We start from the raw sequence: 10,384 nt of genomic DNA, 5'->3' as shown, positions 1-10,384 counted from the left end.
TGCAATAACCAACATTTTCTTGTTTGGTCACAGAAATAACCAAGAACTTTTAATCCTTACAGGTTTGAATTAAACCAACAAACTACACCCTCTACTTCTTTTGTTTTCCCTCCCAAATTTTCTCCTTCGCTTGAAACTTCCAAAACCATTTACTTTGTTCATATTCTTATCAACTTGAAAACACAGAAATAAGAGAGAACCAAGAATGGAACTCAAAGAATTACACATGCAGACCTTGCTTCTCTTCTCCCTCACCCTCCTTTCTCTCTCCTCCTCCTCCTCCACTGTCACGTATTCTGGAACCTTTTCTAATGCTGCCAAGACCCTTTTGGACTCAGACTCAGACTATCTCTCAATGGCACTAACTCTTGAACTTGTCTCCAATACCCTGAATCTTGATTCACCAACTGCCACCATATTTGCTCCTTCAGACCCTGCCTTTGTCCACTCAGGCCAACTGCCTTTTCTTTTAGTTCAATACCACATCTTGCCAATAAGACTCTCTGCAGAAGCCATGAAAACTCTTCCTTCTGGCACAAGCATACCAACCCTGTTGCCTAATTGCTCACTCACCGTTACCGCCTCACATTCTGGTGGAAGAGTATCGATTAACAACGTTATGATTGATGTAAAGGCCGTGTACGATGATGGGTCAGTGATTATATATGGAATTGATGAGTTCTTGAATTCATCTTTCCAGATTGCTCCTGATTTTACGGCTCCTGATTTGCCAATTCCTAGTCCAACCATACCAACTGAACGTAACAGTTCATCGGAAGTTGAATCTTTTGGTTTGGTTTCGGATATACTAAGGTCCAGAGGTTATTCTATAATGGCCGCATTTCTTGATGCACAACTGGCAGGGCCTAAGGATCAGACAAGTTTAACAATCTTTGCACCGGTTGATGTAGCAATTCAAGAACACGCAAGGAATGTCAGCGATTACATGTTAATTTTTCGGCAGCATGTTGTTCCAAGATTGCTGTCATGGCTGGATTTAATCAAGCTAAAAGATGGAACTGTGTTGCCAACTTTCCTGGAAGGGTTTGAGATCAATGTGACTGTTTCTGGTGATGTTCCTGAGTTTAACGGTGTTCCGGTGATCTTTCTAAATATGTATCAAAGTCGTGGGCTTGTGTTGCATGGCCTTAATCATTTGCTTACTTTATCAGCAAATCAAGTGTCGCTTGGAGATTCTTCCTTGGATGGAAACGTTGATCAGAATCCACTCGATCATGGTGATTATCACTGACCAAGAAATGTTTCACTGTCTCTTTTTAGGCATCTTTAGGTTGTTCCTGCTGCATTTCTCATCTTTTGTGTAATTTCATATCAAGCAGTAGATCTATATTTTCATCTTGGAAGCCATTAAGATCCAACATATGTTAACACAAAATGCAAATAATTTTACTTGGGATTGGATTCCCTAATTTGTCAGAGCATTTAACAATGTAATTATAATAGTTTCCAAACCATGTATATCTTCTTAGATGCATTTTTTTCATAGTCATTTGTTTTGGGAATGAAAAGGACACAGCAGCTTGAGTTTAAAGCATGCTTTAGTGATTGTTTGATTGGTAACTAGTTTCTGTGTTCAGTAGTTTTTTTTTTAATTTTTTAAAAGACTTCTAAACATCTCTGCATTTGTATCTTAAACATCTTGTGCCATTTCAAATACATGAATGTTTGGTTTATCTTCTCCTCAATACAATTTCTTCTAGGTTATGTTTATCTTGCCACGAAACTGCCATTTGTATAACAAAAGGTTAGAGGTCAATAAAACAGTAGAAGCTGAGAAACAATATTGAGAGAAACAGAATTCTTCTTTTACCATTCTAAGTTAGAAATCAATCCATGATTTTTAGATTGGAGACTTATGGAGTTTCTGAGGAGGCTTCACCGGTGTGGGATTGCAGCCTTAGCATAGCTGGTACTAGCTTCCCCACCCCGAAAATCCCCTGAGAAACTAGCCTTTGCTAACTCCCTTAACTTCTTCATCTCACTTTTGGGTTCATGTTTGATTTCCTTTAGTTTTTTTCTCTCCCCCGATCTCTGCCCAGGACTGAGCACAGGGACTACCGTTGCAGTCATGGAAGTAATTGAGTGAACTGATGGTGTTCTTCTATCTCTTCTTTCAAATTCTGTTTCTGGGCTTATGGGAATCACTGGAGTTAGTCCTGTTGTTGGTTGGGAGGTTGCAGCTATGACTTTTGACCAATGTTGCCTTGGAAGGAAAGGCAGAACAAGGCCTTTTGCAACAAACTTCAATCCAAGCTTGAAAGAGTTCTTATGAGGCTGTGAGAGTCTTAATATTGATTTGATCATACCATACCACTCATTGATAATTTGAACAACAAAGGTAAAGAAAAGGAGAGACAGCATTACAAAACCCACTCTTTTTGCTTCAACTGGGTTTGAGCTTTTGATACTGACACATAGACCAAAGATGCCTACCTCACACAAGAGAGAAACACTTTCCACCACTTGGACTCCCCTACTGATGTATGGTTTAAGAGTAAACAGATACATGAACTGTACCAGTGTAATTGTCAATGCAAAAAGGCTTTGGCTTGACTTCCGTGACGAGTAAGCTCCAGATATGATCCCCAAACTGACTCTTCTTAAAAGATCAAGGATAATATAGGAGGATTTAGCACAACCTAAGAGCCTCTCTGATAGGGAACTTCTAGTTTCTTCATTTCTGTCATCTGAGCTGATAGCTCGCATTCTTCCAATCCCTCTGTTGCCACTTTCAGTCCACCTGAGTATGGTGTTTGGGTCATTCTGATTAACAAAGACAAACAATGGAGGACCCTTCCAACTCTCAAAGAGAATTCCAAGGCGCAGGAGGAAAGATGAAGACAGCCCTTCCCTATAAAACCACCTTCCAGTTGTAGGTCTACCTGTAGAGAAGAACCACAGCTTTGTACACCAAGGTTCTTCTATATATGTATGCTTGACTTCCTTGTACTGAAAAAAACTGCCAGAAAAGATTGCAAATACAAGAAAAAGGCACACTGATAAAATAAAGGCTGCAGGGATAGCTAGCAGCAAAGCCCCAATGATGATCTCTCCCGTTGTACCACCTGCAAATATGAGTAGTCTGCAGTTGATCACATGCCTGACAGAAAAGGATTTTAAATTAAGAAGAATAAACTTCAATTTGTTACCTCTTATGACAAATGCTGAAGACTGAGAGATACAAGGTAGCATCAGAATTAGAAGAAAGAGCTCAAATCTGGGTACTGAAAGTATCCCATGACCTGGTATTCCTGTCCTCCATCTTAGGAAAATTATTATCAGAACGTGAATAGTAAGTAAACTACCTCCTCCCACGCCAAGCCAGAATAAGTTCATTTCCATATCTTGCCACCTGTCAGGAAAGAACCTCAGCAATATTCCAAACACCTTAAACATCAGAAAGTTATGCTGAAAAATACATTAGCTCTTTTCTGTCTAAGGATATTATAGGTCTAGAGTCTAATGCTAGTGGCAATATTCTATAACCAATGCTCAATTCTAAATGTGAAGGTAATTGTGGAGCTACCCTTTATAATTCTTCATTCTCTTGACAATGTTGCTAGCAGAAATTGGCTCTCCTCTCTACAAGACAAATGATTCAAATGAAGGAATCTTATCATTGAAACAAATATGATTACTGTAGATTATAGATATTTACCAAGAAATAGGTGACATATTCAATGGAATTGAGAGGTAGCCCATAAGGAGTATCTTTCGTGCTTATGTTGTGCTGTCCATGGAGCCAGACAGACATGCGGTCAATTTCAATTGGGAATGGTTGTTCATGATGCATATAAGAGGAGTTGGTTAAATTTAAGTCAATTTTCTGGTTAGTTATTTTGTGAGAAGACCATCCTGTAGCCAAGACACTCAAATTCCGTGCAAGCTTCTTTCCAGCCAAATTGACATGATTCGGCCAGATTGATGGGCAATTCCTATTCCATGGAAGTTTTTGATGAGGTATGAGCCACTGAAGACCTTTCATTGTTTCTGAATATTCAATTGGTTGGTTAACTAAGAGCCAGTCTGAAAGGACAAACACCTGTAGATGTCCAATCATTCCCTGTAATAAAAACTTGGTAAATACGTAAACTGAACCTCAATGATTGTACAGAGAACATGCGATGAGTAACCACAACAGTAGATATGGCAGAAGTTGTATGAATGGTTTTTTTTTTTTTTTTTTTTTTGCAATACTGAACCTGTAGATACTTACATGTAAATTCATTGATGGATCTGGAGAAAAAATAGTAGTACTCCCAGAAGCAACAGCACCTATTGCTCCTAGATTTGCAGAGGAAAGTGAAATAATGGCAGCTGCTAGTGCTGTTGCTACTGTTCCCGCAGTCACAAATGAGTGTAGTGCAATGGATATTGGAGGAGTTGAGTCTGCACAAACTTAAGAATCATGTGAAGATAAGAGGCCATACAGATAGGCATCAGCTTAATTACTCAAAAACTAATGCTTCTATCTTCCACAGTTTTTTTTTTTTTTTTATAATTAAAACATCTTGTCATAAGTCAAATTTTCAAAGAATTGGCATGAAATGAAATAAAAAGAAAAAATCTTTCACATCTCCCTATTTTGCAATTTTTAGACAGCAACAAGGGCTATTTAACTTGTTAAATTGTTGCCCTACAATAATTATTGTTTACAGTAAGGAAATATTAAGAACTGGAAGAAAATGCATAAGAGGCAAATATGTTTTCACACATTGTTTCACTTCAAGTTGGTTTGATGCCATATTTGGATTTCCTGCAATATCATTTACTTTCCCTGCAGGAATGTTAACTGACAACATGTTCTGAGCTTCTGCTAGGACAGTCAATGAGTATAGAGCTCTTGAAAGCTCCTTAAACCTACAAAAAACAACATTAAGAACTATGAAATTAGTATTGCCCTTCAATCAAGATTTTAGTCATTCTTTTATGTCTATGCAAACAAAATGAATATTAAATTGTATAATGACCTCAGTAGTTCCAAGAGTCACCATATGCACCTGCCTTGTTATTGTGCCCCCGATCACTTTTACCATAGAGGCCTCAAAGCCAAAAACTGGCTTCATAAACTCAACTATCACATTGATGTTGAACTCCTTCGTTATGTTTGGTGAGCTTGTACTTAACACTACACCAGGGTCTGTGGAATCTAACCAAAAAATATAGCAGTTAGCAAAATAGTAATGCCACAGAATAGTATTCCAGAACTATTTTGAAGAAAAAATTTGGAATAGTGTACCATAAAGGAATGTAATTGAGGCAACAGATGAGACAGGAGTGCCTGTCCTACCAATTATTGAACCAGCTTGTAGTTCAACTGAGACAATTTCAGTTCTTGATATTTTCTTCAGCTACAAAATAAAAATTAACCAATAAATTCACCACAATTCAATTGATATCAATTTTTATCAGATATGACTGGTATTTTGTATAGAAAGTGCAACTTTGATGTCATTATTATGAAAAAGTTGAAATTTTCTGCTTACTTCAAAAACAAATCGACGGTTCCCATGAATTTTACCATGAATAGGTATCAATCTACCAGAGTTCACATGTAATGCATTTAGGATCTGCTCTGTTGAATTTATAATGGGAATACTGAAATCAAGGAAAATTGTAATGTCCTCCATTTTGTTAGTGGCAAGCACAGTTCTTGGAACCCCATTAATCACCAACTCATAAGATGGAACAGATGTCCATAAATCCACCAGCACTGGTCTTCTATCTGAGACAGCCATTAGATTAAAATAGGGAAGGAGCCAAATTAAAACTTAATCAAGTAACCTGTTGAAGGAAAAGAGTGACTGATGTCTCACCAAAGTGAATGATTATAGTAGAACCATTTGATCGTGTGAAATGGTTTCCTGCCTGATCAGTACAAAAATTATCCGCCATTCTGATCACAATGCGCCCATACATACTCCTTAAGGAGAGAATAATATTGAGTCTGTACTTGATTCCATGTTCCATAATGCGTAGTGAAGGAGCGTGTACTTGGGCAGGACCATTTATTATGACCTAGAAAATGTCTTAATATTAAAGCATGAATTTACCAAACTCATATCACCAATAGTAAAAGTTTGATCCTTTTGATCATTTTCTTAAATATCTACCACTGCATATTCATTGATAACACATAAGTTTCTAAGCAAGAAACCTACTTACATCACAGTTAGATGAGTTCACACACTTGAAGCCACCCTGTCCAGTGCAAGCTTCACTAAATGTAACATCAATGTATATCTTTTCTGCATTGGTATAATTCTGTTCGCTATGAATCGTTGCAGTTGGTGGTATTGTATCTATTAGATAATCAAGAAATAAAGGAGTAAGGTTCCTTTGGATAATATTTTTCAACATCTGGCTCAATGAGGTTGTCAAGTTGTTTTATGCCCAGCCATCTAAACGAACATTTGAACTTTTTTTTGGGGGGGGGGGGGGGCGGGGGGAGAGAAGAAAGAGGGAAAACAGACCAAGGGGAAAGAAGTGCTTACCGATGAACCATGAATAAGCTGATGAGTTTGTCTCTCCATCCCGGGTTGTGACATTGAGAAGAAATTTGTGTTCACGGTTTACAGTTAAGTTTTTCAATACTAAATTATCAGTCAGACAAGGTCTCAGTAATTGTCCATCAATCTGTCCAAAGATACAATTGTCCCCAATAAGCAAACTACTTAAGTACATGGAGACCTTTATAACTTTAAGCAAATGATAATCAAATAATACCCTTACACCATTTATTTTAAGGGAATTAAGCTATGAAGCACGGGTGCGGCGTTTGGGCCGCCGCACCCGCGTCGGGCAATAAACAATTAATTTTTTCGGCGCGATTCGTGCCGATTCGGGCCGTCGCCCGCGAAATCGGGCCAACGCGCGCCGAATCGGCCTGAATCGGTCCGTATCGGGAAAACCGATACCGGCCGAAATCGGCCGATACGGCCGAAATTCAAAAAAAAAAAAAACCCAGGTGCGCAACGCACCGTTTTACTTGGCCCAAAAAAAAAAAGAAGCAAACGTTGCGTTTTGGGAAAAAAATCAAAAACCCTTATATGCTTATAGCCCTCACAAATCACTCCCAGCCAAAACCCTTGTATGCTTATATCCCTCACTGTTTTGTTGATGTATCTTTTATTTTGTTTTAGTTTCAAACTTGTGAGTTGTATTTTAATTTTCAAACATCATAGAATGTTTATATAATGGAGTTGTATTCTAGTTATTATTTACTATTGTTCTTAAATTTGTTATATGTTTATATAATGTGAAAAAAGTATGTTTAGCAATATATTAAAAATATAAATAAAAATATTTTTAATAATTTTTTAATAGCCGCACCCCGCCGCACCCGTACCCTACTTTTTCAGAAATTGCCAAGTCCCGCACCCGCACCCGAATTCCAAAACGCACCCGTGCTTAAGGCATTTAGTTAATGAATAACCTCTTAGGGAAATGCATTTGGAGGGGAAGAAATAGGATAAATTAATATCTCAATAAGTAAAATGAACAGAAATTGGTGATCAGTGCCTTTAACTCTCTAAAAGCTATTCTTTCAAAATGCCAAACACAAAGCTACAGGTCCTTGTTTATCTTTTTTAACGGTATAGCTGTGCCCACATTACTACATAAGATTCCGGTCCTAAATTAGAAATAGCTTTTGCTTTCTCATACAATGTTTAAGATGATTTAATGGTTTTATATTTGTGACATCATAATTTTTATGAGCTTAATTAACCAAATTTGAGGTGATATAAGATTTTAACAAACTAATTACTTAAACTTAGATATGCACATAAGTAGTGACTTCTCAAAATCAAGCACAAAGAAAAGGACTGTTATACACTGTTCAAATCATCAAAGTCCAAAGATGTCCCAGTAGACTTTCAAGATCTTTCTGGTTTCACTTCCAATGCAAAGAAAAGTGAAATTTCCTTTGTTGTAGCTGCCAGATCATGCCTATCTTCCATTACAATGAAAGCAGGCCTGTCAGGTATCTAGGTGTTCCTTTTAAATTGGTGAAATTCTTAGATAAAAAGTGCTGGCCCTTGATAGATAAGATCTCATCTAGAATAAATGTCAAGTATCTCTCCTTTGCTGGAAGATTGCAACTTTTGCAATCAGTCCTGTTCAGTTATACAAGTATACTATACATACTTGTATATCCTCCCAAAGAGTCATCAAGACATATGAAGCAAAATATCAGCTATGGGAGCAAAGGTGGCATGGGAGTTTGTGGCGTTGGCTCCTAAGAAGGAAGGAGGATTAGGATAAAGGAGAGTTGGGAAGTGGAATGCAATGAAGCACTTCTGGAATCTCTTTGCTTTAACTAGCTCAATTTGGGTTAATTTGGGTGCAGGAATACTTGCTAAAAAGGAGGAGTTTCTGGCTAGTCAAGATTCCCAGTGGTTGCTCTTGGGGATGGAGGAAACTCCTTAAGCTGAGAAGTGAAGGTAAGACCTTTCATAAAACATAGGGGATATAACATATGTTTTTTGCAGGATTACTGGCATCCAGATGGTGTTTTAAGTCCTAGATATCTTCAAAGAATCATTATGATGCCGCCAGCTCTGTGAATGCAAAGTTTTCTTCTGTTTTGTAAGACAACTAATCGAGATAGAGACCAGCCTGATCAGATAACTCAGTAAGGGTTCAAAAATCACCCGCCTACAGGTAAAAGTTGAGCTAAAACACTCAGTTCGGTGATTAGTGATTACCATGAAATTTTGGGGATTTTTCTTGTATATCAGCAATCCACAGGCACTCATTTCCTTTCTATGAGAAGTAGCTGTCAACTAGGGATATAATGATGAATTGGACTATAATATAGATATTCTAACTTCTATTCTGAGTGTATACTGCAGAAGCAGCCTAGAAAGCAAAGAAAGTCTCTACTTTGAGTGCTCACTGCCTAAAAGGTTGTCAAAACAAGTCATGAAATGGTTCTTGCTAGATGATCCTGAAGGCTGATGAGAAGAGGTAATAAAGTCAAGGTGTAGAGTATCTGAAAGGGAGGAGTATTCAAGTAACTATTTACAATCTAGCTCTTGCTGCAACCATGTATCATATTTGGCTGCAGAGGAATGCCCAAGTACATAACAACCACATTAAATCTTAAGAAATAATAAATTGACAAAAAGAGACATTAAGGCTAGAGTTAAGCATTGTAGGAAAGTAAAAAATTTGATTTAAGAATATAGTGATATGTGGTAGCTGGGGAGTATAATTTTCAGTTTTAAGGGAGGATCAGGACTCTAATAAATGAGTTAGCTGCAAATGTTGTTCTATTTCTTTGTAGTTTAGTAGCAGCTGGTTCCGTGTAAACTACGGTATTTTCAACTTTATCTAAATGAATTCTCAGTAACTCAACCAAAAAATTAACACAAAGAAAAGAGAATGATACCTCACAGTAAATGGAACAAGCATTGTTTTTGCATGCATTGGAACCATCCAGCCTCTCAACTGAGTACCTAAAAATGGCAGTAGGTAACCTTGACTGAGGTGGGGGCGAACTTCTAAAACGAATGACAACTGTTGACTCAGCTGAGTTTAATACTGCAACCACCATAACTAAAATGCAAGCATACAATTGAAGAAACTTCAGCAACCCCATTTCAGAGAGTGACGAGTGTTTCACATTTAAGCCAAAAGAACTGGGGAAGAGAAAGATACTATTAACTTGGTACTAAAAGCAATAGTTAAAAGACTTGAGAGAGCAGAATGCCTGTGTCTACATTTAAGTTGAGGAACCACAGAAATTCTAACAGCAACTACCAAAACTATTGTTGTCAGTCTCATTACTGCTTCCTTAAAGAAGCTCACTTTCCGCATCAACTACCATCTCAGCCCAAGCTTGTGTCGATAAAGATCTAGCTTTTTACTGAAAATTTTTTTACTGAAAGAATGGTAAAGTATAATTGTACTTTGAAAAAATGAAAATTTTAAATTAAAAAATTGTATATAAAAGCTAAAAAAAGCATTTAAGTTGAGTAACCAAGAAATGCTAATAGCAACTACCACAATTATTGTTGTAGTCTCATTACTACTTCCTTAAAGAAGCTCACTTTTGGCATCAACTACCATCCTTCGGCCCAAGTTCACTTTTACTGAAAGTGTACTAAAATATATTTGTACTTTGAAAAAATGAAGAAACAAAAGTTTTAAAATTTTTTACATAAAAGCTAAAAACCATAAGTGTGCTAAAGTATACTTATATGAATCTAGATTTAATTTATCAATATGGCTAGTGTCACACACTTTCACACACACATTGCCACAATTGTACTATGTGGCAGATTATGATTAGCTATATGTCAAAATTACATGAACACACCATTTATTCTCCATTACTCACATCTAGCTATGATAAAAT

At 37.1% G+C, this 10,384-nt stretch overlaps 2 protein-coding genes across 4 annotated transcripts; one reads left to right on the top strand and one right to left on the bottom strand.

Moving 5' to 3' along the window:
• The first annotated feature begins 205 nt into the window (after positions 1-205).
• On the top strand, positions 206-1,252 carry LOC142611178 (putative fasciclin-like arabinogalactan protein 20). Its single transcript, XM_075783228.1, has one exon. It carries the CDS (start codon positions 206-208, stop codon positions 1,250-1,252), a length of 1,047 nt encoding a protein of 348 aa, XP_075639343.1.
• Positions 1,253-1,727: 475 nt separating this feature from the next.
• LOC142609275 (uncharacterized) lies at positions 1,728-9,756 on the bottom strand. 3 transcript variants are annotated; one of them, XM_075780866.1, is made up of 8 exons: positions 9,416-9,756; positions 6,516-6,657; positions 6,187-6,323; positions 5,838-6,039; positions 5,508-5,746; positions 5,261-5,372; positions 4,992-5,170; positions 4,755-4,881 (listed from the first exon to the last, which is right to left on the bottom strand). In XM_075780866.1, exons 1-8 carry the CDS (start codon positions 9,623-9,625, stop codon positions 4,876-4,878), a joined length of 1,227 nt encoding a protein of 408 aa, XP_075636981.1. In that variant the 5' UTR covers positions 9,626-9,756; the 3' UTR covers positions 4,755-4,875. The 3 variants fall into 3 exon arrangements, with proteins under 3 accessions (XP_075636971.1, XP_075636975.1, XP_075636981.1); XM_075780856.1 differs by lacking the exons at positions 5,261-5,372; positions 5,508-5,746; positions 5,838-6,039; ... (1 more) ...; positions 6,516-6,657; positions 9,416-9,756 and adding exons at positions 1,728-3,086; positions 3,171-3,373; positions 3,548-3,603; positions 3,680-4,084; positions 4,238-4,419 and having other exon boundaries at positions 4,736-4,881; positions 4,992-5,096; XM_075780860.1 differs by lacking the exons at positions 5,261-5,372; positions 5,508-5,746; positions 5,838-6,039; ... (1 more) ...; positions 6,516-6,657; positions 9,416-9,756 and adding exons at positions 1,728-3,086; positions 3,171-3,373; positions 3,548-3,603; positions 3,680-4,084; positions 4,238-4,410 and having other exon boundaries at positions 4,736-4,881; positions 4,992-5,096.
• Between the last annotated feature and the right edge of the window lie 628 nt (positions 9,757-10,384).

The sequence above is a fragment of the Castanea sativa genome, chromosome 1 (assembly GCF_040712315.1).
Source record: "Castanea sativa cultivar Marrone di Chiusa Pesio chromosome 1, ASM4071231v1".
Lineage (NCBI taxonomy): Eukaryota > Viridiplantae > Streptophyta > Magnoliopsida > Fagales > Fagaceae > Castanea > Castanea sativa.
Note: the sequence above shows the minus strand (reverse complement) of the source record. Positions and strands in the feature narration are given on the sequence as shown.

Bases quoted from the DNA above. Each gene is read 5' to 3' on its own strand.
- LOC142611178 (XM_075783228.1), top strand. From the start codon at position 206: ATGGAACTCAAAGAATTACACATGCAGACCTTGCTTCTCTTCTCCCTC.
- LOC142609275 (XM_075780856.1), bottom strand. From the start codon at position 4,823: ATGTTGTCAGTTAACATTCCTGCAGGGAAAGTAAATGATATTGCAGGA. The intron at 4,085-4,237 runs GTAAGTATCTAC...TTTTTATTACAG, and splicing joins ATCCATCAATGAATTTACAT to GGAATGATTGGACATCTACA. The intron at 3,374-3,547 runs GTAGCTCCACAA...CTTTCCTGACAG, and splicing joins AGAATGAAGAATTATAAAGG to GTGGCAAGATATGGAAATGA.